Source organism: Hippoglossus hippoglossus, chromosome 9 (assembly GCF_009819705.1).
Source record: "Hippoglossus hippoglossus isolate fHipHip1 chromosome 9, fHipHip1.pri, whole genome shotgun sequence".
NCBI lineage: Eukaryota > Metazoa > Chordata > Actinopteri > Pleuronectiformes > Pleuronectidae > Hippoglossus > Hippoglossus hippoglossus.
This window is the reverse complement of record NC_047159.1, coordinates 26081290-26109055: the sequence shown is the minus strand read 5'-3', so window position 1 is coordinate 26109055 and position 27766 is coordinate 26081290. Positions and strand designations below refer to the sequence as shown.

At 40.1% G+C, this 27766-nt stretch overlaps 1 protein-coding gene, 1 long non-coding RNA gene and 23 other non-coding genes across 25 annotated transcripts; 2 read left to right on the top strand and 23 right to left on the bottom strand.

Annotated features, from left to right (window-relative positions):
- Positions 1 to 1962: 1962 nt before the first annotated feature.
- On the bottom strand, positions 1963 to 7418 carry LOC117767931. Its single transcript, XR_004614967.1, has 3 exons — positions 7279 to 7418; positions 7187 to 7189; positions 1963 to 1973 (listed from the first exon to the last, which is right to left on the bottom strand). It is a non-coding gene; the product is annotated as an uncharacterized LOC117767931 (long non-coding RNA).
- Positions 4944 to 5723, bottom strand: LOC117767881 (leucine-rich repeat-containing protein 18-like). Its single transcript, XM_034595848.1, has one exon. It carries the CDS (start codon positions 5721 to 5723, stop codon positions 4944 to 4946), a length of 780 nt encoding a protein of 259 aa, XP_034451739.1.
- A 3498-nt stretch (positions 7419 to 10916) lies between the features above and the next one.
- Positions 10917 to 10990, bottom strand: trnai-aau. Its single transcript has one exon. It is a non-coding gene; the product is annotated as a tRNA-Ile (tRNA).
- A 592-nt stretch (positions 10991 to 11582) lies between these two features.
- On the bottom strand, positions 11583 to 11656 carry trnai-aau. Its single transcript has one exon. It is a non-coding gene; the product is annotated as a tRNA-Ile (tRNA).
- Positions 11657 to 14919: 3263 nt separating this feature from the next.
- On the bottom strand, positions 14920 to 14993 carry trnai-aau. Its single transcript has one exon. It is a non-coding gene; the product is annotated as a tRNA-Ile (tRNA).
- Positions 14994 to 15247: 254 nt separating this feature from the next.
- On the bottom strand, positions 15248 to 15321 carry trnai-aau. Its single transcript has one exon. It is a non-coding gene; the product is annotated as a tRNA-Ile (tRNA).
- Positions 15322 to 15576: 255 nt separating this feature from the next.
- trnai-aau lies at positions 15577 to 15650 on the bottom strand. Its single transcript has one exon. It is a non-coding gene; the product is annotated as a tRNA-Ile (tRNA).
- A 1250-nt stretch (positions 15651 to 16900) lies between these two features.
- Positions 16901 to 16974, bottom strand: trnai-aau. The gene has a single exon. It is a non-coding gene; the product is annotated as a tRNA-Ile (tRNA).
- Positions 16975 to 19661: 2687 nt separating this feature from the next.
- On the bottom strand, positions 19662 to 19735 carry trnai-aau. The gene has a single exon. It is a non-coding gene; the product is annotated as a tRNA-Ile (tRNA).
- A 263-nt stretch (positions 19736 to 19998) lies between these two features.
- On the bottom strand, positions 19999 to 20072 carry trnai-aau. Its single transcript has one exon. It is a non-coding gene; the product is annotated as a tRNA-Ile (tRNA).
- A 594-nt stretch (positions 20073 to 20666) lies between these two features.
- On the bottom strand, positions 20667 to 20740 carry trnai-aau. Its single transcript has one exon. It is a non-coding gene; the product is annotated as a tRNA-Ile (tRNA).
- Positions 20741 to 21674: 934 nt separating this feature from the next.
- trnai-aau lies at positions 21675 to 21748 on the bottom strand. The gene has a single exon. It is a non-coding gene; the product is annotated as a tRNA-Ile (tRNA).
- Positions 21749 to 22011: 263 nt separating this feature from the next.
- On the bottom strand, positions 22012 to 22085 carry trnai-aau. Its single transcript has one exon. It is a non-coding gene; the product is annotated as a tRNA-Ile (tRNA).
- A 263-nt stretch (positions 22086 to 22348) lies between these two features.
- Positions 22349 to 22422, bottom strand: trnai-aau. Its single transcript has one exon. It is a non-coding gene; the product is annotated as a tRNA-Ile (tRNA).
- Positions 22423 to 22685: 263 nt separating this feature from the next.
- trnai-aau lies at positions 22686 to 22759 on the bottom strand. Its single transcript has one exon. It is a non-coding gene; the product is annotated as a tRNA-Ile (tRNA).
- A 265-nt stretch (positions 22760 to 23024) lies between these two features.
- Positions 23025 to 23098, bottom strand: trnai-aau. Its single transcript has one exon. It is a non-coding gene; the product is annotated as a tRNA-Ile (tRNA).
- A 255-nt stretch (positions 23099 to 23353) lies between these two features.
- trnai-aau lies at positions 23354 to 23427 on the bottom strand. The gene has a single exon. It is a non-coding gene; the product is annotated as a tRNA-Ile (tRNA).
- Positions 23428 to 24698: 1271 nt separating this feature from the next.
- trnai-aau lies at positions 24699 to 24772 on the bottom strand. The gene has a single exon. It is a non-coding gene; the product is annotated as a tRNA-Ile (tRNA).
- Positions 24773 to 25037: 265 nt separating this feature from the next.
- Positions 25038 to 25110, top strand: trnar-ucg. The gene has a single exon. It is a non-coding gene; the product is annotated as a tRNA-Arg (tRNA).
- Positions 25111 to 25464: 354 nt separating this feature from the next.
- Positions 25465 to 25538, bottom strand: trnai-aau. The gene has a single exon. It is a non-coding gene; the product is annotated as a tRNA-Ile (tRNA).
- A 265-nt stretch (positions 25539 to 25803) lies between these two features.
- trnai-aau lies at positions 25804 to 25877 on the bottom strand. Its single transcript has one exon. It is a non-coding gene; the product is annotated as a tRNA-Ile (tRNA).
- Positions 25878 to 26140: 263 nt separating this feature from the next.
- On the bottom strand, positions 26141 to 26214 carry trnai-aau. The gene has a single exon. It is a non-coding gene; the product is annotated as a tRNA-Ile (tRNA).
- A 602-nt stretch (positions 26215 to 26816) lies between these two features.
- Positions 26817 to 26890, bottom strand: trnai-aau. Its single transcript has one exon. It is a non-coding gene; the product is annotated as a tRNA-Ile (tRNA).
- A 263-nt stretch (positions 26891 to 27153) lies between these two features.
- trnai-aau lies at positions 27154 to 27227 on the bottom strand. The gene has a single exon. It is a non-coding gene; the product is annotated as a tRNA-Ile (tRNA).
- A 265-nt stretch (positions 27228 to 27492) lies between these two features.
- Positions 27493 to 27565, top strand: trnar-ucg. The gene has a single exon. It is a non-coding gene; the product is annotated as a tRNA-Arg (tRNA).
- Positions 27566 to 27766: the final 201 nt, after the last annotated feature.

Here is a 27766-nt window from a genome sequence, read left to right as displayed (position 1 = left end):
AGAGGGCCTGCCAGGAGCTACAGGCTACAAACAGTGTTCTCCGCTGGAAGGTGAACGATTTAGAGGGCCATTCCAGACAGTTGAATTTGAAGTTTGTGGGAGTCGCAGAAGGTGCGGAGAAGTGACATCCTAAGGCCTTTGTGTCTGAACTGATCATAAAACTTTTCGGCCAGACTGCATTCTCCAGGGTGGTCGAAGTGGACAGAGCCCATCGTATTCCGAAACCCCGACTGACGTCAGAGGGAGACATCACCCTTGTATTAGGATTGTGCTAGGGTGCACATCGTTTCCGGATTATACATCAGAGGTGATCAATCAGCGACAAGCCTTTGGTAAAGTCATCAAGACACTTCGCGCGGCTAATGTGAAAACTACTCTCCGCTTCCCTGCCAAGCTGCGCGTTGAGCATAATGGAAAGACTACAACGTTTACTTCAGCGGAGGATGCAGAGCATTTTGCTAATGCTTTACCCTCCAGCTGGTGCTACAAACTCATGTGCTGGTAAATCGAACAAAAGTGAGCTGCAAGATGGACTAATCGGTTGGTATCTGTAATAGTCTGAGATACTGTTTTGTTTACTTGTTATTCATTTGTATTTGATAGGGTGATTAAATACAAGTCTTTCATTTTAAAACTGAGCAAAAGAAGGCTTAAATATTGGTTACCACATTGGTTTTGAACGTGGGTGAATTCATATTGCTGCCTTGCTGTTTCCCTAAGAAGATGGGCCAACCTGTTTGGCCTAAAGGTGGGTTAGGGTGGGAATGGGGTATGTTTTATGTGCCAGACTGGGGAAGGTTTCAAATATTATTTAAATGTGAAAAGCCTACTGTTTGTGTTATATTTGGTGGCATTTATGTATATAATGGCAGGAAGGCTTAGAAATATGCCTACTTCTGACACCATTTTCACAAGAAACGCATATTAAACGTTCTGATCAAAGTAGACTCAGGTCAAATTGGTTTTCAAAGGTTTATCATCTACATTTTCCTCCAAGGCTGGGGGGGGTCGCTATTTGGTTTCAGAAATCTGTTCCATTTCAATTATCTCACCTAAATACCGACCCTAATGGTAGATATGTGATCGTCTCAGGAAGCATCAATAATATTCCTATCACTTGTCTTAATATTTATGGTCCTAATATTGATGACCCTGACTTTTTTCTGAAGGTTTTCAATTTATTATCTGATCTGAATTCTACTAACTTAATTATAGGCGGTGACTATAATTGTTACCTAGATCCCTATCTCGATCGCCTTTCTACACACCCTGCGCCCTCTATCAATTCAGTGGGCACTGTGAATAATTTGATTAAATCCTTTAACTTAGTAGATATATGGAGAATACAGCACCCAACTGATAAAGAATATTCATTTTTCTCACATGTGCATAAAACATATACCCACCTTGATTATTTTATTATCGACTCTAAGCTGATCTCAAATGTATTACAAATAAGATATCAGGGAATCTTAATCTCCGATCACAGTCCTCTTGCCATGTCCTTTTATTGATGCAAGACGGTAATTTTAACGATTATCTAAAGGCAGCCATGAATGATTTTTTTGTTAACCAACAATAATGGGGCCGTCTCAGATTCTATTTTATGGGAATCTTTTAAGGCTGTGGTAAGAGGAAAAATTATCTCACATGAAGCTTCGAAAAGAAGGAAAGGCATAAACGCCTTGCAGAAATAGAGGTGCTGCTCTCTGTAGCAGAGAAGGCATACTATTCTCCTCGGCCCATAAAAGATCTATATTACATTAGAAATTGAAGAGTGAATATAACATTATTTTGAGTGACCAAGTTAATAAGCAAATACTTAAGCTGAGACAAAACCAATTTGAATTGAATGATAAGCCAGGTACATTTTTGGCCAGGCAGTTGCGGGGTTCACAGGCAAGTAGGTCCATTCTTAAACTCAAGTCTTTCACTGGTGAAACTTTAACTAATCCACGTGATATAAATTAATACTTTAGAGAGCTATATTCAAAGTTATACACCTCTAGCTGTAATGCATCTGATGAAGATATCGAGAAATTCCTAGATTCTGTTGAATAACCTAAAATAAGTGACTCTGCTAAACTTGATCTAGATACAAATCTTACTGTTTGTGAAATTAAATAGGCAATAAAATAATTTCCAAGCGGTAAGGCTGCAGGTCCAGATGGATATTTCCACAATCTTTTTATGAGGCAAATATTTGTCTAATACTTAAGAAAGGGAGGGACGATTCAGATCCGCTGGCATATAGACCCCTCAGTCTATTAAATTATGATCAGAAATTGGTAGCAAAAATGCTGGCCACTAGGCTGGGCAGGCATATATCCTCATTAATACATCCTGATCAAACAGGCTTTGTATCGGGCAGATTCTCTTTTCTTAATACCCGAAGATTATTATTATGTAGTTATCTCGTTAGATGCAGAAAGGGTGTTTGATCAAATTGAAAGGAGATATATGCACGCCACATTGAGACATTATGGATTTGGTGAATTTTTTCTATCACTCATCAAGAAGCTTTATGCTTGTCCTACATCTGCCATTCTCACTAATGGGAACAGGTCATTACCTTTTAACCTGAAGCGTGGGACAAGGCAGGGCTGCTGTGCCAGTCCTCTGCTGTTTAACTTAGCACTCGAGCCTCTGGCCATTAGTATAAGGCGGCATACTGATATTGGGGGAATTAATTAATTCTATCGGACCCCCCATTATCCCTTCCTCCACTCCTCTCGCTAATTAAATGTTAAGGTGGTTGCAATTGGAATCGAACGCTGCAAGAAACAGCTCTCTGTCAGCTCTTCTGTTTTCTACTAAGGATTATTCAATGCATCTATTGAAGGACAATTTTGTAATAAAAAATTCACTTAAAATTTAAAAAAAGATTAAAACAGTGAAACATTTCCGTTACATTCTCCTATTTGTTTTAACCATAATTTTATTCCATCTAGATCTGATCAGGCGTTTATTTAATGGAAGGATAAAGAACTGACTACTATTGCAGACTTGTACATAAATAATCATTTTGCATCCTATATGGAGCTGAAAGAAACCTTCTCCCTACCTCAAGCTCACTTTTTCCGTTACTTACAAGTTAGACATTTTGTTAAAAATAATATAAAAAACTTTGAAAACCCAGCAAAGGAACATCCTTTTTATGTTTTAATGAAACAACATCCTAATTCTAAACATCTTGTTTAAAAATTTGTGACACTATTTTCTAATGAGTCTGTTGTATCATCAGAATATATAAAATCTGCCTGGGAGGCAAATCTAGGTGTAGAGTTGACCGACAAGATGTGGAGAGAGGGGATGGAGAGGAACTATATGGGCTCAATTAATGCCAGGTTGCAGTTGATTCAATTTAAAGTAATGCACAGATTACATTATTCCAAAGAAAAAATGTATATAATGTAACCTAATGTATCTGATGTATGTGACAGATGTAAATCTGCAAATTGAACCTGACGCACTGGTTGCCCTGTTTGGCTGTTATGTAGGTTCTCTTGCACTGCCACAAACTGTACAGCAGACCCTTATGTTTCGTATGCTAGTTGCAAAGAGAATACAACTCAGCGAATGGAAAGCTACCAGTGTTCCTTGTTTCTCCAGATGGTTAATGGAACAGGTTTCAGGGATACATCATGAGAGACTTCGGAGCAACATGCATGGTTTTCATGAAAACCATGCAACCACCGAGGGCTGGGCGAAGTGTTTGAGTCCACAAAACACTTAGGAGTTTCAGGGGTAAGCAGTGTCTTAGCGAAGGCGAACTCTTCTTTACATGTAATAAAGCAACAGAAAAAAAAAAAAGTACATGCCTCCATTCTGCTCGTGTGGTGTCATTCAAGTGTCCGCAAGCCCCGACATTCATCTTCGACTCGAAACGGCATAATTTACACCTCGTTCTGTTTTCACATTTTCTGTTGTTTTATTACGTTTGAAGAAGGAGTCACCAGTTACTTACATTTTATTGGATTCGGCTGCAACATTGTTTACCCCTGAGACGCCAGAAGTGTTTTGTGGACTTAAACACCTCACCCACCCTTTCATCGTCATATTGGTGAGTAGATGAGTGAATTTTTTTATTTTTCTGTGAGCTATCCCTTTAAGCTATAATAGCGTTAAACTGTGATCTACATAGTAGTCTTGATGTGGGGTCTGAGATCGATTGCTTTGGTCTCCACTGACCTAGGGGTAACCCTGGTCTTTTCCTCATTACAGTAAAGTTCTTACTGAGGAAACAACATCACATCACTCTCGTGATTCTTTATCCACATTTTCAGATATATTGTGGATTTTGAATGGAATTAACATGTCGGTATGATTTTGTCACAAGTTTCTAGAGAATGTTCTTGCATTTTGAGAATGTTAGAGCTGAGTTTTTTGCTGACAGTACTGAAGTACTGCGTGTATGTGAGTTCCCGTGTGTAAATGGTTTAGTTGTAGCTGTGTCAAGTGAAGCCACCATTTTGTGAATCTACATGTACACAGATGAACTTTAACTGAGTTCTGAAGGGTGTTATATGTGAGTACTGAGATTAAGCTATTTTGTACTTGATAGTATCGGAGACAGTGAGAAATATCTCAGGTAATACTTTGAATACTGTTTTAGTGTAAATAAGGTATGCACTCTCTGTGGATCTCTTCTTATGTAATTGTTTATTTTGTACAAATTCATTTCAGTAAGGTTCTTACTGAGGAAATAACACTCACATCACTCTAGTGATTCTTTATCTCCATTTTCAGGATGTAACACAATCACCTCTTTTTTATTTCATCTACTCAAATGGAAAGTAGTAAAAAATTGTTGTGTGACATATAGTGAAATATTATGGACACATAATTGTAAATTTTGTGGCCACCTAAAATGACACCTGTTCCATTTGTTCAGATTGTTAATTCCAACAGCTCTTTGGGTTCTTTATTGTCTCTTGCTCCACCTATCTGATTCTCCACACATCCTGATTGAGTGCAGCTACTGAGTTTGGCACCATCAGTCCTGCATAAGTCCTTATCCTTTTCTCCTCAATCATATTACTTACTTCTCCTCCTGTAAGCCTTTCCCTTTGTTCTTTGCATCTTTTAAAGCATGGCCTACACAGGCTCTTCTCACATACCAGGTACATTTCCTCCTCTGGTTTAGATTTCTTCTGTAGCAGCTCCTCACCATCCTCCTGAACATACGATAGAGGATTTCGTTTCATGTTTAATTTGGTGAGGTTTTTTAGGACATGCAGAAAGTCTGGTAGGTTGATGAAGAGGTTATCAAACAGGCAAAACTCTTGGAGACTGTCTAGAGCCAACATAGTGGGAGGTAGGTTGTCCAGCTTGTTCATCCCCAGATTGAGACACTTCAGACTGATAAGAGAACCCAGAGTGGAGGGTAAACCTGCCGAGGTTAGGAAATTGTTAGAGAGGTTGAGGTGGCTAAGCACCACCAGGTTACCGATTGACTCTGGCACAGACTCCAGTTTGTTGCTGTGCAAATCAAGCCATCTAAGTGATGAGAAATTCCCAAAGCTGTCTGGGAGTTTCCTAATCAGGTTGCGGCTGAGGTCCAACTCATCGAAATTGGTGAGCTTGAGGAGACACTTTGGGAAGATGGTTATACCCATGTTGCTAAGGGTCAATCTGCGATGTCCATCTGGTGTCATCCGTATCGCCTTTTTGGCTATCTTGAGGGTGACCTTAAACCCTTTAGCTTCCTTTCCTTTGGGCATGATACATATTTTGTCTTAGATTTTCTAATTTGAAATGAATCAAGTGATCTTGCCAACAGCTTTAGTTCATATTAACTGTCCATTCAGCTTGAAGGCTCTCGCCCCTGGTAATCCTATTTCACAAAATGTGGCTGAGTTGAATGGAAAAATCAGGAATTCAGCATTTGCGTTGTGGTGCAAACCTGAAAAATAAAGTTTGTCTTTTGAGAGTTTTATTAACTTCCACTCTGAGAAACAATGCAGCAAAAGAGACTGAATCACAGGGTGTCGATCTTAGGCAAGATCAAAGAACATTCAATCTCTATGAAGGAGATAATCAAAGCTGTGAGTTATCCTTTGATAAGAAGTTGCAGCCTGGTATGATTTTGCAGCCTGAGCAATCATGTTCATGGTTAAATTCCTTACTTGCACAATGTAATGTGATGTACTTCCATTTTTCGCACTGCCCGTCTGTTCAATTCCTGTTGATGCCAGACTGTTACTCTCGCGTCCAACTTGATCTCCACACAGTGTTTTCTCTTTCTTCAACCTTTTTATCAGTCTCACAGTTAGCTTTTTAAATATCGTAAATAATATCTACTATACATATTTTGTATATGGAGTACATTGTTAGCATTTTTGATTGTGTTTTGTGATAGGCTCTAGTACTTTGAAGAAGTCGACAGCAGCACAGAGGACATTATGTGGTACTGACCCAAATACATTCACAAGATCAAGGAAGATGATATGTAGATCTCGCTTCTCACACTTGGCTGATAGGATTTGGTGCCAGATCATGCTAGTGTGTTCTAAACGTTCCAGAGAACCCTGGAATTCTAGCTTTTTGGACCAATGTATCCACCAGCTTGTTTTTTACCAGATGGCTTATCAGCCTTTGGGCTATGATGCTAAACATCAGCTGAAATTGGCTGATGTAATTAACAGTCAAAATGTCAAGTAAATTTCAATCACTATATTTCAAAGCTAAAATTATAATGGACATGTTGTCAACTCCTAACTAATTATTCTGCCTCAACGACCAAACGATGAATCTCTACCTCTACTGGTCATGTCCTCAATCCCAGATTGAGGACATATTCCCAGCAAGCTAGTAAAAATGTGTGTCTATGCTGTCTTGAGTTACTTCATACACATGCTGAAAAAAACAAGACCAACATTTGACTAAGAACAAAACAATCTGAGTACACTCAGAGTACACTGAGTACCTGACCCTTTGTGGTTGAAACTAGCATCTCATTGTTCGCAACTTGGGTGGGATACTGGCAATAATAGTGAGTGAACAAACACACTGGTGCAGTTAGAACTCAGTTCATGCTGGATATTTCATTAAGTGAGTAATATTTCTGCCATCTTCTATAATTCAGAGAAGCTTTTGTAAATGATTGCATTGCATCTCTTACAAACAACTGACCAGTATGGGGCTTGAACCCATGACCTTGGCGTTATTAGCACCATGCTCTGACCATCTGAGCTAACCGGCCATGTAAATAGTCAGCGACTTCGTGAAAACAAACATCGCTGAGAGGCTGAGGTAGGGCCTACTAAATTGAATGACGCGCTGATCCAAAAATCACTGCAATCCGTAAAAATGTGTTTAAACTTTTATTAAAGAAAAAAGAATGTCTACCTGATTGTCCATGCACAAACTCATAGATTAAATCGATCAAACGCAAAATAGCAGGTTGCATAACGAAGTTTAGCGGTCAACATAAAGTACAGCGCCCCCGGTCACCCTCTTTCCTTCCTACACAGGTAAAAAGGTGCTTAAATCAACTATGACACCCGTTGGTCAGGTCTGGTCCCTGTAGGAGTTGAGCATTAAGAGAGATTCCTTGGAAGCTTGCCCCACAGTCAAAAACAACCATGGTCTTCCTTTTAGTGGGATGGTAAACACTGTGGTGCGCAGGATGTCGTGCGATGTGGTGCGGGATGTACCAGACCTTGCCATCAGTTCATTCCAATTCCTCCTCTGGCACCCTTTAAGCATAACCTTTGACACAAAGGTCATTCATCAAAGGCACTGTAGTCTGCATGCAATGATGGATCCTTCCAAAGTCTCCTCTTCAGGTGCAAAGCACGCTGTTCGACAAATGTCCTGTTATTTGGCATATTGAGTTCCTTGTTTCTCAATGGCAGTCGGATTTGATAATGTCCATTGTGGCAGTTGACCATGCCATGGGGCTCTCACCACAGCATCCAGAGACAAACATTTGGGTTTTAGCATCGTTTATTAAGTCCAGACACACACTTGAACAAACATAAATAAACTTAAAGCGACTAGCTTTACAGCTCAGTCCTTCCTGGTCTCTTAGTGAGTCTGCCAGTGTCCTGTGTGTCTGAGTTCCTGAGTGTTCTACCACCCTGAGGCAGCTCAGACGCTGCCTTTTAAGCATGAGGATCAATCAGCTAACAGCTCTCACCTGTGCTGATTGATCCTCTGTGGGCCAGGTGAAGGTGCTATCTCAGCCCCCTCACCTCCACTCACATTTATTAACATTGCTGAGTTTGTCACCAGATCCATGAACTTATTATTGACATTCCAGGTTGCTCATCCATAACGCTTTCAGAAAAATCTGTCTTAAACTGCTGCTGCCAAAGCTCATCCAAATTAACAACTGATACTCTGTTCACTGATAATTCTGGCAACACGCAATCCATTGCATTTCCACTTTCTCCTTTCAGTGGTCCATTTACAGTCCAGCCCAGCATTGTCCTGATTGCATAGGGTCCACCATTAAAACTGCGAATGACTTGCAATGGTTCCAAGGCCATGGGAACATTCTTCACTATTAGTAGCTCAATTTCTGATTCATCTCTGGCAGATAAACATGTTTCAAATGAGGCCATCTTTGCAGATTCTTTTCTCTTGTAATATTCTCCCTGTGGACCGGCATGCATTCCTTGGTAAATGTTTTGGGCAGTTAACAAGAAATGATTACATTTTAAGCCAGCCACCTCCAACCCAGACACAATATGGCTGCTCACAACTTTCTCTTGGCCCATGGCCCCAGTGAGGCCAAGCTTGTGCATCAAAGCTTCTGTACAAAATACTGCTGTGCTTCCTTGGTCCAAGAAGGCATAGGTGGTAAGGATCTTGCTGCCCTTCTTTGACTTAACTTGTACAGGAACAATAGGAAGTTTACAGTTATGATCACTAGCCCCAGTAAGACCAGTCAAGACTAGGGTGCTGTCCAATATTAACTCAGATTTCCTTTCTGATTGGTCAGAGTCGTTTCTCTTTTCTTTTGAAGGAATGTGAAGTATATTTGGATGTTGGAGACCACATTTTGCACTGGAAGTCCGTTTTCTGCATTCTTTACTGATGTGTCCAATACACAAACAGCCAAAACCGACACCCTTTTCCCTCAAGAAGCCTATCTTCTCTTTGTGAGGTCTTTTCTCCAACTCTGGACATGCATCAGACGTCGCTGAGAGGCTGAGGTAGGGCCTACTTAATAAACAGATGTGTTTATCTAAAAAGTCAGTTGTGAGTTAATGTTAGGTTTATGATTATCACTCCAGGGACTTTAATTTTATGGCCTCGGGAAGCCTGAAACCTTATGGTGTCTCGGACATCTGGTGTTGGGATTTCAATCCAGGGGTCACTCCAGGGGTCTAAGCTAGAAATGAAGCCAGGATGTCCCCCACCCTAATAAAACATCAAAGAAGATAATGAGTAACTTTTCTTACCTTGTGGGAGGGGACTATGAGCTATAAGTATTCCAATTCTACTGTGTTCGTTGCTCATTTTATAATGTCCTTCTGGTGTTTGTACTGTGAGTCCATCTGCAGATGTAGAATTAAACTTACCGAAAGACAACTGTATGACTTTGTGCTTGATTTCACAGAAATTGCCAACACAGGATCAACTCCATTTATTTTTCCAGTGTTCATTATGCACAGGGTGAACAACAGTGGAAGTTCAGTATGATGTGGTAAAGGATTCACCATGCGTTTTTGAGATATTTTGTACAGACACACATACACATGGTGAAAAAAAATCTTAAATGAAAGAATATATTTCATGGAGCAATCTTTCTGCCATGTTTTCTAATTCAGACTTTTGTAAATGATGCATTGCACTCCGCTAAACCTTAAATGAGAGATCTAAGACCACGTGGCCTAATGCAGAGGTCTTCAACAGGGGGTCAGCGGAGGTACTGAAGGGGGGTCGCGAAATGTTTGGTTGATTAGAGATTTTTTTATATTTTTTTAATTTAAATTTTATTTTTTCAACCAATTTTTTACCCACGAATTTAAATGTCTTTAAATACACATTAACATGAATCCAACATATTGAAGCGAACAGATAAATGGAGGCAAACGATGTTATCTTTCAGTCAGCAATGCACACATATATATATATATAGTAGGGGGTCCCTGCTCCATCTCTCCATCAGTTTGGGGGTCCTTGGCCTGAAAAACGTTGAAGACCCCTGGCCTAATGGACAGACTTCGAAGATTGAGGGTTCGAGTCCCTTCGTGGTTGAATGTCACTCAATTTACACAAATATCAACAGTGTAGTGCCTTAAGTAAAGACTGAAATGGTGGATGTGGTGTACACACAATGAAAAAAAACAAGACCAACAATTGACTGAGACCAAAATAAATCTTACTGTATGAAGTTGCTTTTCTATTCCATATTTCAGGTGTTCAATACCCTTTGTGCTTTAAACTAGCTTCTTATTGTTCACAACTTGGGTGGCATAGTGGCAATAATGGTGAGACAACAAACACACTGGTGCAGTTAGAAGTCAGTCCATGCTGGATATTTCACCAAGTGAGAAATCTTTCTGACATTTTCTATAATTCAGGGAAGCTTTTGTGAAATGGCATTGTATCTGTTACAAACAACTGGCCAGTAAGGGGCTTGAACCCATGACCTTGGCGTTATTAGCACCACGCTCTGACCATCTGAGCTAACCGGCCACATAAGTAGTGAGGATCAACTGCATTTATTTCTCCAGTGTTCATTTTGCACAGGGTGAACAACAGCAGAAGTGCAGTATGATGTGGTAAACGACTCACCATGCGTCTTTGAGATATTTTGTACACACACATACACATGGTGAAAAAAAATCTTAAATGAAGTCAGATATTTTTTGGAGCAATCTTTCAGCCATGTTTTGTAATGCAGAGAAGCTTTTGTAAATGATTGCACATTTGCATCTGTTACATCTGTTACAAACAACTGGCCAGTATGGGGCTTGAACCCATGACCTTGGCGTTATTAGCACCACGCTCTGACCATCTGAGCTAACCGGCCACGTAAGTAGTGAGGATCAACTCCATTTATTTCTCCAGTGTTCATTTTGCACAGGGTGAACAACAGCAGAAGTGCAGTATGATGTGGTAAACGACTCACCATGCGTCTTTGAGATATTTTGTACACACACATACACATGGTGAAAAAAATTCTTAAATGAAGTCAGATATTTCTTGGAGCAATCTTTCTGCCATGTTTTGTAATTCAGAGAAGCTTTTGTAAATGATTGCACCTGTTACATCTGTTACAAACAACTGGCCAGTATGGGGCTTGAACCCATGACCTTGGCGTTATTAGCACCACGCTCTGACCATCTGAGCTAACCAGCCACGTAAGTAGTGAGGATCAACTCCATTTATTTCTCCAGTGTTCATTTTGCACAGGGTGAACAACAGCAGAAGTGCAGTATGATGTGGTAAACGACTCACCATGCGTCTTTGAGATATTTTGTACACACACATACACATGGTGAAAAAAAATCTTAAATGAAGTCAGATATTTTTTGGAGCAATCTTTCAGCCATGTTTTGTAATGCAGAGAAGCTTTTGTAAATGATTGCACATTTGCATCTGTTACATCTGTTACAAACAACTGGCCAGTATGGGGCTTGAACCCATGACCTTGGCGTTATTAGCACCACGCTCTGACCATCTGAGCTAACCGGCCACGTAAGTAGTGAGGATCAACTCCATTTATTTCTCCAGTGTTCATTTTGCACAGGGTGAACAACAGCGGAAGTGCAGTATGATGTGGTGAACCATGCATCTTTGAGATATTTTGTACACACACATACACATGGTGAAAAAAAATATTAAATGAAGTCAGATATATTTTGGAGCAATCTTTCTGCCATGTTTTGTAATTCAGAGAACCTTTTGTAAATGATTGCACATTTGCATCTGTTACATCTGTTACATACAACTGGCCAGTATTGGGCTTGAACCCATGACCTTGGCGTTATTAGCACCACGCTCTGACCATCTGAGCTAACCGGCCACATAAGTAGTGAGGGTCAACTGCATTTATTTCTCCAGTGTTCATTTTGCACAGGGTGAAGAACAGCAGAAGTGCAGTATGATGTGGTAAACGACTCACCATGCGTCTTTGAGATATTTTGTACACACACATACACATGGCGAAAGAAATTCTTAAATGAAGTCAGATATTTCTTGGAGCAATCTTTCTGCCATGTTTTGTAATTCAGAGAAGCTTTTGTAAATGATTGCACCTGTTACATCTGTTACAAACAACTGGCCAGTATGGGGCTTGAACCCATGACCTTGGCGTTATTAGCACCACGCTCTGACCATCTGAGCTAACCAGCCACGTAAGTAGTGAGGATCAACTCCATTTATTTCTCCAGTGTTCATTTTGCACAGGGTGAACAACAGCGGAAGTGCAGTATGATGTGGTAAACGACTCACCATGCGTCTTTGAGATATTTTGTACACACATATACACATGGTGAAAAAAAATCTTAAATGAAAACAGACATTTTTTGGAGCAATCTTTCTGCCATGTTTTGTAATTCAGACAACCTTTTGTAAATGATTGCACATTTGCATCTGTTACATTTGTTACAAACAACTGGCCAGTATGGGGCTTGAACCAATGACCTTGGCGTTATTAGCACCACGCTCTGACCATCTGAGCTAACCGGCCACGTAAGTAGTGAGGATCAACTCCATTTATTTCTCCAGTGTTCATTTTGCACAGGGTGAACAACAGCAGAAGTGCAGTATGATGTGGTGAACCATGCGTCTTTGAGATATTTTGTACACACACATACACATGGTGAAAAAAAATCTTAAATGAAGTCAGATATATTTTGGAGCAATCTTTCTGCCATGTTTTGTAATTCAGAGAACCTTTTGTAAATGATTGCACATTTGCATCTGTTACATCTGTTACAAACAACTGGCTAGTATGGGGCTTGAACCCATGACCTTGGCGTTATTAGCACCACGCTCTGACCATCTGAGCTAACCAGCAACGTAAGTAGTGAGGATCAACTCCATTTATTTCTCCAGTGTTCATTTTGCACAGGGTGAACAACAGTGGAAGTGCAGTATGATTTGGTAAACGACTCACCATGCGTCTTTGAGATATTTTGTACACACACACATACACATGGTGAAAAAAAATCTTAAATGAATACAGATATTTTTTGGAGCAATCTTTCTGCCATGTTTTGTAATTCAGAGAAGCTTTTATAAATGATTGCACATTTGCATCTGTTACATCTGTTACAAACAACTGGCCAGTATGGGGCTTGAACCCATGACCTTGGCGTTATTAGCACCACGCTCTGACCATCTGAGATAACCTGCCACGTAAGTAGTAAGGATCAACTCCATTTATTTCTCCAGTGTTCATTTTTCACAGGGTGAACAACAGTGGAAGTGCAGTATGATGTGGTAAACGACTCACCATGCGTCTTTGAGATATTTTGTACACACACATACACATGGTGAAAAAAAATCTTAAATGAAGTCAGATATTTTTTGGAGCAATCTTTCTGCCATGTTTTGTAATGCAGAGAAGCTTTTGTAAATGATTGCACATTTGCATCTGTTAAATCTGTTACAAACAACTGGCCAGTATGGGGCTTGAACCCATGACCTTGGCGTTATTAGCATGACGCTCTGACCATCTGAGCTAACCGGCCACGTAAGTAGTGAGGATCAACTCCATTTATTTCTCCAGTGTTCATTTTGCACAGGGTGAACAACAGCGGAAGTGCAGTTTGATGTGGTGAACCATGCATCTTTGAGATATTTTGTACACACACATACACATGGTGAAAAAAAATCTTAAATGAAGTCAGATATATTTTGGAGCAATCTTTCTGCCATGTTTTGTAATTCAGAGAACCTTTTGTAAATGATTGCACATTTGCATCTGTTACATCTGTTACAAACAACTGGCTAGTATGGGGCTTGAACCCATGACCTTGGCGTTATTAGCACCACGCTCTGACCATCTGAGCTAACCGGCCACGTAAGTAGTGAGGATCAACTCCATTTATTTCTCCAGTGTTCATTTTGCACAGGGTGAACAACAGTGGAAGTGCAGTATGATTTGGTAAACGACTCACCATGCGTCTTTGAGATATTTTGTACACACACACATACACATGGTGAAAAAAAATCTTAAATGAATACAGATATTTTTTGGAGAAATCTTTCTGCCATGTTTTGTAATTCAGAGAAGCTTTTATAAATGATTGCACATTTGCATCTGTTACATCTGTTACAAACAACTGGCCGGTATGGGGCATGAACCCATGACCTTGGCGTTATTAGCACCACGCTCTGACCATCTGAGATAACCGGCCACGTAAGTAGTAAGGATCAACTCCATTTATTTCTCCAGTGTTCATTTTGCACAGGGTGAACAACAGTGGAAGTGCAGTATGATGTGGTAAACGACTCACCATGCGTCTTTGAGATATTTTGTACACACACATACACATGGTGAAAAAAAATCTTAAATGAAGTCAGATATTTTTTGGAGCAATCTTTCTGCCATGTTTTGTAATGCAGAGAAGCTTTTGTAAATGATTGCACATTTGCATCTGTTACATCTGTTACAAACAACTGGCCAGTATGGGGCTTGAACCCATGACCTTGGCGTTATTAACACCACGCTCTGACCATCTGAGCTAACCGGCCACGTAAGTAGTGAGGATCAACTCCATTTATTTCTCCAGTGTTCATTTTGCACAGGGTGATCAACAGTGGAAGTGCAGTATGATGTGGTAAACGACTCACCATGCGTCTTTGAGATATTTTGTACACACAAATACACATGGTGAAAAAAAATCTTAAATGAAGACAGACATTTTTTGGAGCAATCTTTCTGCCATGTTTTGTAATTCAGAGAACCTTTTGTAAATGATTGCACCTGTTACATCTGTTACAAACAACTGGCCAGTATGGGGCTTGAACCCATGACCTTGGCGTTATTAGCACCACGCTCTGACCATCTGAGCTAACCGGCCACGTAAGTAGTGAGGATCAACTCCATTTATTTCTCCAGTGTTCATTTTGCACAGGGTGAACAACAGCGGAAGTGCAGTATGATGTGGTAAACGACTCACGATGCATCTTTGAGATATTTTGTACACACACATACACATGGTGAAAAAAAATCTTAAATGAAGTCAGATATTTTTTGGAGCAATCTTTCTGCCATGTTTTGTAATGCAGAGAATCTTTTGTAAATGATTGCACATTTGCATCTGTTACAAACAACTGGCCAGTATGGGGCTTGAACCCATGACCTTGGCGTTATTAGCACCACGCTCTGACCATCTGAGCTAACCGGCCACGTAAGTAGTGAGGATCAACTCCATTTATTTCTCCAGTGTTCATTTTGCACAGGGTGAACAACAGTGGCAGTGCAGTATGATGTGGTAAACGACTCACCATGCGTCTTTGAGATATTTTGTACATACACATACACATGGTGAAAAAAAATCTTCAATGAAGACAGACATTTCTTGGAGCAATCTTTCTGCCATGTTTTGTAATTCAGAGAACCTTTTGTAAATGATTGCACCTGTTACATCTGTTACAAACAACTGGCCAGTATGGGGCTTGAACCCATGACCTTGGCGTTATTAGCACCACGCTCTGACCATCTGAGCTAACCGGCCACGTAAGTAGTGAGGATCAACTCCATTTATTTCTCCAGTGTTCATTTTGCACAGGGTGAACAACAGTGGAAGTGCAGTATGATGTGGTAAACGACTCACGATGCATCTTTGAGATATTTTGTACACACACATACACATGGTGAAAAAAAATCTTAAATGAAGTCAGATATTTTTTGGAGCAATCTTTCTGCCATGTTTTGTAATGCAGAGAATCTTTTGTAAATGATTGCACATTTGCATCTGTTACAAACAACTGGCCAGTATGGGGCTTGAACCCATGACCTTGGCATTATTAGCACTACGCTCTGACCATCTGAGCTAACCGGCCACATAAGTAGTGAGGATCAACTCCATTTATTTCTCCAGTGTTCATTTTGCACAGGGTGAACAACAGTGGAAGTGCAGTATGATGTGGTGAACGACTCACCATGCGTCTTTGAGATATTTTGTACACACACATACACATGGTGAAAAAAAATCTTAAATGAAGTCAGATATTTTTTGGAACAATCTTTCTGCCATGTTTTGTAATGCAGAGAATCTTTTGTAAATGATTGCACATTTGCATCTGTTACAAACAACTGGCCAGTATGGGGCTTGAACCCATGACCTTGGCGTTATTAGCACCACGCTCTGACCATCTGAGATAACCTGCCACGTAAGTAGTAAGGATCAACTCCATTTATTTCTCCAGTGTTCATTTTGCACAGGGTGAACAACAGTGGAAGTGCAGTATGATGTGGTAAACGACTCACCATGCGTCTTTGAGATATTTTGTACACAAACATACACATGGTGAAAAAAAATATTAAATGAAGTCAGATATATTTTGGAGCAATCTTTCTGCCATGTTTTGTAATTCAGAGAACCTTTTGTAAATGATTGCACATTTGCATCTGTTACATCTGTTACAAACAACTGGCTAGTATGGGGCTTGAACCCATGACCTTGGCGTTATTAGCACCACGCTCTGACCATCTGAGCTAACCAGCCACGTAAGTAGTGAGGATCAACTCCATTTATTTCTCCAGTGTTCATTTTGCACAGGGTGAACAACAGTGGAAGTGCAGTATGATTTGGTAAACGACTCACCATGCGTCTTTGAGATATTTTGTACACACACACATACACATGGTGAAAAAAAATCTTAAATGAATACAGATATTTTTTGGAGCAATCTTTCTGCCATGTTTTGTAATTCAGAGAAGCTTTTGTAAATGATTGCACCTGTTACATCTGTTACAAACAACTGGCCAGTATGGGGCTTGAACCCATGACCTTGGCGTTATTAGCACCACGCTCTGACCATCTGAGCTAACCGGCCACGTAAGTAGTGAGGATCAACTCCATTTATTTCTCCAGTGTTCATTTTGCACAGGGTGAACAACAGCGGAAGTGCAGTATGATGTGGTAAACGACTCACCATGCGTCTTTGAGATATTTTGTACACACATATACACATGGTGAAAAAAAATCTTAAATGAAGTCAGATATATTTTGGAGCAATCTTTCTGCCATGTTTTGTAATTCAGAGAACCTTTTGTAAATGATTGCACATTTGCATCTGTTACAAACAACTGGCTAGTATGGGGCTTGAACCCATGACCTTGGCGTTATTAGCACCACGCTCTGACCATCTGAGCTAACCAGCCACGTAAGTAGTGAGGATCAACTCCATTTATTTCTCCAGTGTTCATTTTGCACAGGGTGAACAACAGTGGAAGTGCAGTATGATTTGGTAAACGACTCACCATGCGTCTTTGAGATATTTTGTACACACACACATACACATGGTGAAAAAAAATCTTAAATGAATACAGATATTTTTTGGAGCAATCTTTCTGCCATGTTTTGTAATTCAGAGAAGCTTTTATAAATGATTGCACATTTGCATCTGTTACATCTGTTACAAACAACTGGCCAGTATGGGGCTTGAACCCATGACCTTGGCGTTATTAGCACCACGCTCTGACCATCTGAGATAACCTGCCACGTAAGTAGTAAGGATCAACTCCATTTATTTCTCCAGTGTTCATTTTGCACAGGGTGAACAACAGTGGAAGTGCAGTATGATGTGGTAAACGACTCACCATGCGTCTTTGAGATATTTTGTACACACACATACACATGGTGAAAAAAAATCTTAAATGAAGTCAGATATTTTTTGGAGGAATCTTTCTGCCATGTTTTGTAATGCAGAGAAGCTTTTGTAAATGATTGCACATTTGCATCCGTTACATCTGTTACAAACAACTGGCCAGTATGGGGCTTGAACCCATGACCTTGTCGTTATTAGCACCACGCTCTGACCATCTGAGCTAACCGGCCACGTAAGTAGTGAGGATCAACTCCATTTATTTCTCCAGTGTTCATTTTGCACAGGGTGAACAACAGTGGAAGTGCAGTATGATTTGGTAAACGACTCACCATGCGTCTTTGAGATATTTTGTACACACACACATACACATGGTGAAAAAAAATCTTAAATGAATACAGACATTTTTTGGAGCAATCTTTCTGCCATGTTTTGTAATTCAGAGAAGCTTTTATAAATGATTGCACATTTGCATCTGTTACATCTGTTACAAACAACTGGCCGGTATGGGGCTTGAACCCATGACCTTGGCGTTATTAGCACCACGCTCTGACCATCTGAGATAACCGGCCACGTAAGTAGTAAGGATCAACTCCATTTATTTCTCCAGTGTTCATTTTGCACAGGGTGAACAACAGTGGAAGTGCAGTATGATGTGTTAAACGACTCACCATGCGTCTTTGAGATATTTTGTACACACACATACACATGGTGAAAAAAAATCTTAAATGAAGTCAGATATTTTTTGGAGCAATCTTTCTGCCATGTTTTGTAAGGCAGAGAACCTTTTGTAAATGATTGCACCTGTTACATCTGTTACAAACAACTGGCCAGTATGGGGCTTGAACCCATGACCTTGGTGTTATTAGCACCACGCTCTGACCATCTGAGGTAACCAGCCACGTAAGTAGTGAGGATCAACTCCATTTATTTCTCCAGTGTTCATTTTGCACAGGGTGATCAACAGTGGAAGTGCAGTATGATGTGGTAAACGACTCACCATGCGTCTTTGAGATATTTTGTACATACACATACACATGGTGAAAAAAAATCTTAAATGAAGACAGACATTTCTTGGAGCAATCTTTCTGCCATGTTTTGTAATTCAGAGAACCTTTTGTAAATGATTGCACATTTGCATCTTTTACATCTGTTACAAGCAACTGGCCAGTATGGGGCTTGAACCAATGACCTTAGCGTTATTAGCACCACGCTCTGACCATCTAAGCTAACCAGCCATGTAAGTAGTGAGGATCAACTCCATTTATTTCTCCAGTGTTCATTTTGCACAGGGTGAACAACAGTGGAAGTGCAGTATGATGTGGTAAACGACTCACCATGCGTCTTTGAGATATTTTGTACACACACATACACATTGTGAAAAAAAATCTTAAATGAAGTCAGATATTTTTTGGAGCAATCTTTCTGCGATGTTTTGTAATTCAGAGAAGCTTTTGTAAATGATTGCATTGCACTCCGCTAAACCTTAGAAGAGAAAAGTAAGACCACGTGGCCTAATGGACAAGGCGTCTGATTTGAATCAGAAGATTGAGGGTTCGAGTCCCTTCGTGGTTGAATGTCACTCAATTTACACTAATATCAGCAGTTTAGTGCCTTAAGTAAAAACTGAAATGCAGGATGTGGTGTACCAACAATTGACTAAGACCAAAATAAATCTTACAGTATGAAGATGCCTATCTACTCTATATCTTAAGAGTTCAAGACCCTTTGAGCATTAAACTTGCAGCTTATTGTTCACAACTCGGGTGGGATACTGGCAATAATAGTGAGAGAACAAACACACTGGTGCAGTTAGAAGTCACTCCATGCTGGATATTTCACCAAGTGAGCAATGTTTCTGACATTTTCTATAATTCAGAGAAGATTTTGTGGGCATTGCATCTGTTACAAACAACTGGCCAGTATGGGGCTTGAACCCATGACCTTGGCGTTATTAGCACCACGCTCTGACCATCTGAGCTAACCGGCCACGTAAGTAGTGAGGATCAACTCCATTTATTTCTCCAGTGTTCATTTTGCACAGGGTGAACAACAGTGGAAGTGCAGTATGATGTGTTAAACGACTCACCATGCGTCTTTGAGATATTTTGTACACATACATACACATGGTGAAAACAAATCTTAAATGAAGACAGATAATTTTTGGAGCAATCTTTCTGCCATGTTTTGTAATTCAGAGAACCTTTTACAAATGATTGCACATTTGCATCTGCTACATCTGTTACAAACAACTGGCCAGTATGGGGCTTGAACCCATGACCTTGGCGTTATTAGCACCACGCTCTGACCATCTGAGCTAACCGGCCACGTAAGTAGTGAGGATCAACTCCATTTATTTCTCCAGTGTTCATTTTGCACAGGGTGAACAACAGTGGAAGTGCAGTATGATTTGGTAAATGACTCACCATGCGTCTTTGAGATATTTTGTACACACACACATACACATGGTGAAAAAAAATCTTAAATGAAGACAGATATTTTTTGGAGCAATCTTTCTGCCATGTTTTGTAATTCAGAGAAGCTTTTATAAATTATTGCACATTTGCATCTGTTACATCTGTTACAAACAACTGGCCAGTATGGGGCTTGAACCCATGACCTTGGCGTTATTAGCACCACGCTCTGACCATCTGAGATAACCTGCCAGGTAAGTAGTAAGGATCAACTCCATTTATTTCTCCAGTGTTCATTTTGCACAGGGTGAACAACAGTGGAAGTGCAGTATGATGTGGTAAACGACTCACCATGCGTCTTTGAGATATTTTGTACACACACATACACATGGTGAAAAAAAATCTTAAATGAAGGGAGACATTTTTTGGAGCAATCTTTCTGACATGTTTTGTAATTCAGAGAACCTTTTGTAAATGATTGCACCTGTTACATCTGTTATAAACAACTGGCCAGTATGGGGCTTGAACCCATGACCTTGGCGTTATTAGCACCACGCTCTGACCATCTGAGCTAACCGGCCACGTAAGTAGTGAGGATCAACTCCATTTATTTCTCCAGTGTTCATTTTGCACAGGGTGAACAACAGCGGAAGTGCAGTATGATGTGGTGAACCATGCGTCTTTGAGATATTTTGTACACACACATACACATGGTGAAAAAAAATATTAAATGAAGTCAGATATATTTTGGAGCAACCTTTCTGCCATGTTTTGTAATTCAGAGAACCTTTTGTAAATGATTGCACATTTGCATCTGTTACATCTGTTACAAACAACTGGCTAGTATGGGGCTTGAACCCATGACCTTGGCGTTATTAGCACCACGCTCTGACCATCTGAGCTAACCGGCCACGTAAGTAGTGAGGATCAACTCCATTTATTTCTCCAGTGTTCATTTTGCACAGGGTGAACAACAGTGGAAGTGCAGTATGATTTGGTAAACGACTCACCATGCGTCTTTGAGATATTTTGTACACACACACATACACATGGTGAAAAAAAATCTTAAATGAAGACAGATATTTTTTGGAGCAATCTTTCTGCCATGTTTTGTAATTTAGAGAAGCTTTTATAAATGATTGCACATTTGCATCTGTTACATCTGTTACAAACAACTGGCCAGTATGGGGCTTGAACCCATGACCTTGACGTTATTAGCACCACGCTCTGACCATCTGAGAGAACCTGCCACTTAAGTAGTAAGGATCAAGTCCATTTATTTCTCCAGTGTTCATTTTGCACAGGGTGAACAACAGTGGAAGTGCAGTATGATGTGGTAAACGACTCACCATGCGTCTTTGAGATATTTTGTACACACACACATACACATGGTGAAAAAAAATCTTAAATGAAGTCAGATATTTTTTGGAGCAATCTTTCTGCCATGTTTTGTAATTCAGAGAACCTTTTGTAAATGATTGCACATTTGCATCTGCTACATCTGTTACAAACAACTGGCCAGTATGGGGCTTGAACCCATGACCTTGGCGTTATTAGCACCACGCTCTGACCATCTGAGCTAACCGGCCATGTAAGTAGTGAGGATCAACTCCATTTATTTCTCCAGTGTTCATTTTGCACAGGGTGAACAACAGTGGAAGTGCAGTATGATGTGGTAAACGACTCACCATGCGTCTTTGAGATATTTTGTACACACACATACACATGGTGAACATTTTTTTTTAATGAAGTTAGATATTTTTTGGAGCAATCTTTCTGACTTGTTTTGTAATGCAGAAAAGCTTTTTTAAATGATTGCACATTTGCATCTGTTACATCTGTTACAAACAACTGGCCAGTATGGGGCTTGAACCCATGACCTTGGCGTTATTAGCACCACGCTCTGACCATCTGAGCTAACCGGCCACGTAAGTAGTGAGGATCAACTCCATTTATTTCTCCAGTGTTCATTTTGCACAGGGTGAACAACAGCGGAAGTGCAGTATGATGTGGTAAACGACTCACCATGCGTCTTTGAGATATTTTGTACACACACATACACATGGTGAAAAAAAATATTAAATGAAGTCAGATATATTTTGGAGCAACCTTTCTGCCATGTTTTGTAATTTAGAGAAGCTTTTATAAATGATTGCACATTTGCATCTGTTACATCTGTTACAAACAACTGGCCAGTATGGGGCTTGAACCCATGACCTTGGCGTTATTAGCACCACGCTCTGACCATCTGAGCTAACCGGCCACGTAAGTAGTGAGGATCAACTCCATTTATTTCTCCAGTGTTCATTTTGCACAGGGTGAACAACAATGGAAGTGCAGTATGATGTGGTAAACGACTCACCATGCGTCTTTGAGATATTTTGTACACACACATACACATGGTGAAATTTTTTTTTTAATGAAGTTAGATATTTTTTGGAGCAATCTTTCTGACTTGTTTTGTAATGCAGAAAAGGTTTTTTAAATGATTGCACATTTGCATCTGTTACATCTGTTACAAACAACTGGCCAGTATGGGGCTTGAACCCATGACCTTGGCGTTATTAGCACCACGCTCTGACCATCTGAGCTAACCGGCCATGTAAGTAGTGAGGATCAACTCCATTTATTTCTCCAGTGTTCATTTTGCACAGGGTGAACAACAGTGGAAGTGCAGTATGATGTGGTAAACGACTCACCATGCGTCTTTGAGATATTTTGTACACACACACATACACATGGTGAAAAAAAATCTTAAATGAAGACAGATATTTTTTGGAGCAATCTTTCTGCCATGTTTTGTAATTCAGAGAACCTTTTACAAATGATTGCACATTTGCATCTGCTACATCTGTTACAAACAACTGGCCAGTATGGGGCTTGAACCCATGACCTTGGCGTTATTAGCACCACGCTCTGACCATCTGAGCTAACCGGCCACGTAAGTAGTGAGGATCAACTCCATTTATTTCTCCAGTGTTCATTTTGCACAGGGTGAACAACAGTGGAAGTGCAGTATGATGTGGTAAACGACTCACCATGCGTCTTTGAGATATTTTGTACACACACATACACATGGTGAAAAAAAATCTTAAATGAAGGGAGACATTTTTTGGAGCAATCTTTCTGACATGTTTTGTAATTCAGAGAACCTTTTGTAAATGATTGCACCTGTTACATCTGTTACAAACAACTGGCCAGTATGGGGCTTGAACCCATGACCTTGGCGTTATTAGCACCACGCTCTGACCATCTGAGCTAACCGGCCACGTAAGTAGTGAGGATCAACTCCATTTATTTCTCCAGTGTTCATTTTGCACAGGGTGAACAACAGCGGAAGTGCAGTATGATGTGGTGAACCATGCGTCTTTGAGATATTTTGTACACACACATACACATGGTGAAAAAAAATATTAAATGAAGTCAGATATATTTTGGAGCAACCTTTCTGCCATGTTTTGTAATTCAGAGAACCTTTTGTAAATGATTGCACATTTGCATCTGTTACATCTGTTACAAACAACTGGCTAGTATGGGGCTTGAACCCATGACCTTGGCGTTATTAGCACCACGCTCTGACCACCTGAGCTAACCGGCCACGTAAGTAGTGAGGATCAACTCCATTTATTTCTCCAGTGTTCATTTTGCACAGGGTGAACAACAGTGGAAGTGCAGTATGATTTGGTAAACGACTCACCATGCGTCTTTGAGATATTTTGTACACACACACATACACATGGTGAAAAAAAATCTTAAATGAAGACAGATATTTTTTGGAGCAATCTTTCTGCCATGTTTTGTAATTTAGAGAAGCTTTTATAAATGATTGCACATTTGCATCTGTTACATCTGTTACAAACAACTGGCCAGTATGGGGCTTGAACCCATGACCTTGACGTTATTAGCACCACGCTCTGACCATCTGAGATAACCTGCCACTTAAGTAGTAAGGATCAACTCCATTTATTTCTCCAGTGTTCATTTTGCACAGGGTGAACAACAGTGGAAGTGCAGTATGATGTGGTAAACGACTCACCATGCGTCTTTGAGATATTTTGTACACACACACATACACATGGTGAAAAAAAATCTTAAATGAAGTCAGATATTTTTTGGAGCAATCTTTCTGCCATGTTTTGTAATTCAGAGAACCTTTTGTAAATGATTGAATATTTGCATCTGCTACATCTGTTACAAACAACTGGCCAGTATGGGGCTTGAACCCATGACCTTGGCGTTATTAGCACCACGCTCTGACCATCTGAGCGATCCGGCCATGTAAGTAGTGAGGATCAACTCCATTTATTTCTCCAGTGTTCATTTTGCACAGGGTGAACAACAGTGGAAGTGCAGTATGATGTGGTAAACGACTCACAATGCGTCTTTGAGATATTTTGTACACACACATACACATGGTGAAAATTTTTTTTTAATGAAGTTAGATATTTTTTGGAGCAATCTTTCTGACTTGTTTTGTAATGCAGAAAAGCTTTTTTAAATGATTGCACATTTGCATCTGTTACATCTGTTACAAACAACTGGCCAGTATGGGGCTTGAACCCATGACCTTGGCGTTATTAGCACCACGCTCTGACCATCTGAGCTAACCGGCCACGTAAGTAGTGAGGATCAACTCCATTTATTTCTCCAGTGTTCATTTTGCACAGGGTGAACAACAGCGGAAGTGCAGTATGATGTGGTAAACGACTCACCATGCGTCTTTGAGATATTTTGTACACACACATACACATGGTGAAAACAAATCTTAAATGAAGACAGACATTTTTTGGAGCAATCTTTCTGCCATGTTTTGTAATTCAGAGAAGCTTTTATAAATGATTGCATTGCACTCCGCTAAACCTTAGAAGAGAAAAGTAAGACCGCGTGGCCTAATGGACAAGGCGTCTGACTTCGAATCAGAAGATTGAGGGTTCGAGTCCCTTCGTGGTTGAATGTCACTCAATTTACACTAATATCAACAGTTTAGTGCCTTAAGTAAAAACTGAAATGCAGGATGTGGTGTACACACAATGAAACAACAACACCAACAATTGACTAAACCCAAAACAAATCTTACAGTACAAAGTTGCCTATCTATTCCATATCTCAAGAGTTCAAGACCCTTTCTGCATTAAACTAGCACCTTATTGTTCACAACTTGGGTGGGATACTGGCAATAATAGTGAGAGAACTAACACACTGGTGCAGTTAGAAGTCACTCCATGCTGGATATTTCACCAAGTGAGCAATGTTTCTGACATTTTCTATAATTCAGAGAAATGGTATTGCATCTGTTACAAACAACTGGCCAGTATGGGGATTGAACCCATGACCTTGGCGTTATTAGCACCACGCTCTGACCATCTGAGCTAACCGGCCACGTAAGTAGTGAGGATCAACTCCATTTATTTCTCCAGTGTTCATTTTGCACAGGGTGAACAACTGTGGAAGTGCAGTATGATGTGGTAAACGACTCACCATGCGTCTTTGAGATATTTTGTACACACACACATACACATGGTGAAAAAAAATCTTAAATGAAGACAGATATTTTTTGGAGCAATCTTTCTGCCATGTTTTGTAATTCAGAGAACCTTTTACAAATGATTGCACATTTGCATCTGCTACATCTGTTACAAACAACTGGCCAGTATGGGGCTTGAACCCATGACCTTGGCGTTATTAGCACCACGCTCTGACCATCTGAGCTAACCGGCCACGTAAGTAGTGAGGATCAACTCCATTTATTTCTCCAGTGTTCATTTTGCACACGGTGAACAACAGTGGAAGTGCAGTATGATGTGGTAAACGACTCACCATGCGTCTTTGAGATATTTTGTACACACACATACACATGGTGAAAAAAAATCTTTAATGAAGTTAGATATTTTTTGGAGCAATCTTTCTGACTTGTTTTGTAATGCAGAAAAGCTTTTTTAAATGATTGCACATTTGCATCTGTTACATCTGTTACAAACAACTGGCCAGTATGGGGCTTGAACCCATGACCTTGGCGTTATTAGCACCACGCTCTGACCATCTGAGCTAACCGGCCACGTAAGTAGTGAGGATCAACTCCATTTATTTCTCCAGTGTTCATTTTGCACAGGGTGAACAACAGCGGAAGTGCAGTATGATGTGGTAAACGACTCACCATGCGTCTTTGAGATATTTTGTACACACACATACACATGGTGAAAACAAATCTTAAATGAATACAGACATTTTTTGGAGCAATCTTTCTGCCATGTTTTGTAATTCAGGGAACATTTTGTAAATGATTGTACATTTGCATTTGTTACATCTGTTACAAACAACTGGCCAGTATGGGGGTTGAACCCATGACCTTGGCGTTATTAGCACCACGCTCTGACCATCTGAGCTAACCGGCCACGTAAGTAGTGAGGATCAACTACATTTATTTCTCCAGTGTTCATTTTGCACAGGGTGAACAACTGTGGAAGTGCAGTATGATGTGGTAAACGACTCACCATGCGTCTTTGAGATATTTTGTACACACACACATACACATGGTGAAAAAAAATCTTAAATGAAGACAGATATTTTTTGGAGCAATCTTTCTGCCATGTTTTGTAATTCAGAGAACCTTTTACAAATGATTGCACATTTGCATCTGCTACATCTGTTACAAACAACTGGCCAGTATGGGGCTTGAACCCATGACCTTGGCGTTATTAGCACCACGCTCTGACCATCTGAGCTAACCGGCCACGTAAGTAGTGAGGATCAACTCCATTTATTTCTCCAGTGTTCATTTTGCACAGGGTGAACAACAGTGGAAGTGCAGTATGATGTGGTAAACGACTCACCATGCGTCTTTGAGATATTTTCTACACACACATACACATGGTGAAAATTTTTTTTTAATGAAGTTAGATATTTTTTGGAGCAATCTTTCTGACTTGTTTTGTAATGCAGAAAAGCTTTTTTAAATGATTGCACATTTGCATCTGTTACATCTGTTACAAACAACTGGCCAGTATGGGGCTTGAACCCATGACCTTGGCGTTATTAGCACCACGCTCTGACCATCTGAGCTAACCGGCCACGTAAGTAGTGAGGATCAACTCCATTTATTTCTCCAGTGTTCATTTTGCACAGGGTGAACAACAGCGGAAGTGCAGTATGATGTGGTAAACGACTCACCATGCGTCTTTGAGATATTTTGTACACACACATACACATGGTGAAAACAAATCTTAAATGAAGACAGACATTTTTTGGAGCAATCTTTCTGCCATGTTTTGTAATTCAGAGAAGCTTTTATAAATGATTGCATTGCACTCCGCTAAACCTTAGAAGAGAAAAGTAAGACCGCGTGGCCTAATGGACAAGGCGTCTGACTTCGAATCAGAAGATTGAGGGTTCGAGTCCCTTCGTGGTTGAATGTCACTCAATTTACACTAATATCAACAGTTTAGTGCCTTAAGTAAAAACTGAAATGCAGGATGTGGTGTACACACAATGAAACAACAACACCAACAATTGACTAAACCCAAAACAAATCTTACAGTACAAAGTTGCCTATCTATTCCATATCTCAAGAGTTCAAGACCCTTTCTGCATTAAACTAGCACCTTATTGTT

What these genes read in the sequence shown, in the direction of transcription:
- LOC117767881 (XM_034595848.1), bottom strand. Translation starts at nt 5,723, where the DNA reads ATGCCCAAAGGAAAGGAAGCTAAAGGGTTTAAGGTCACCCTCAAGATA.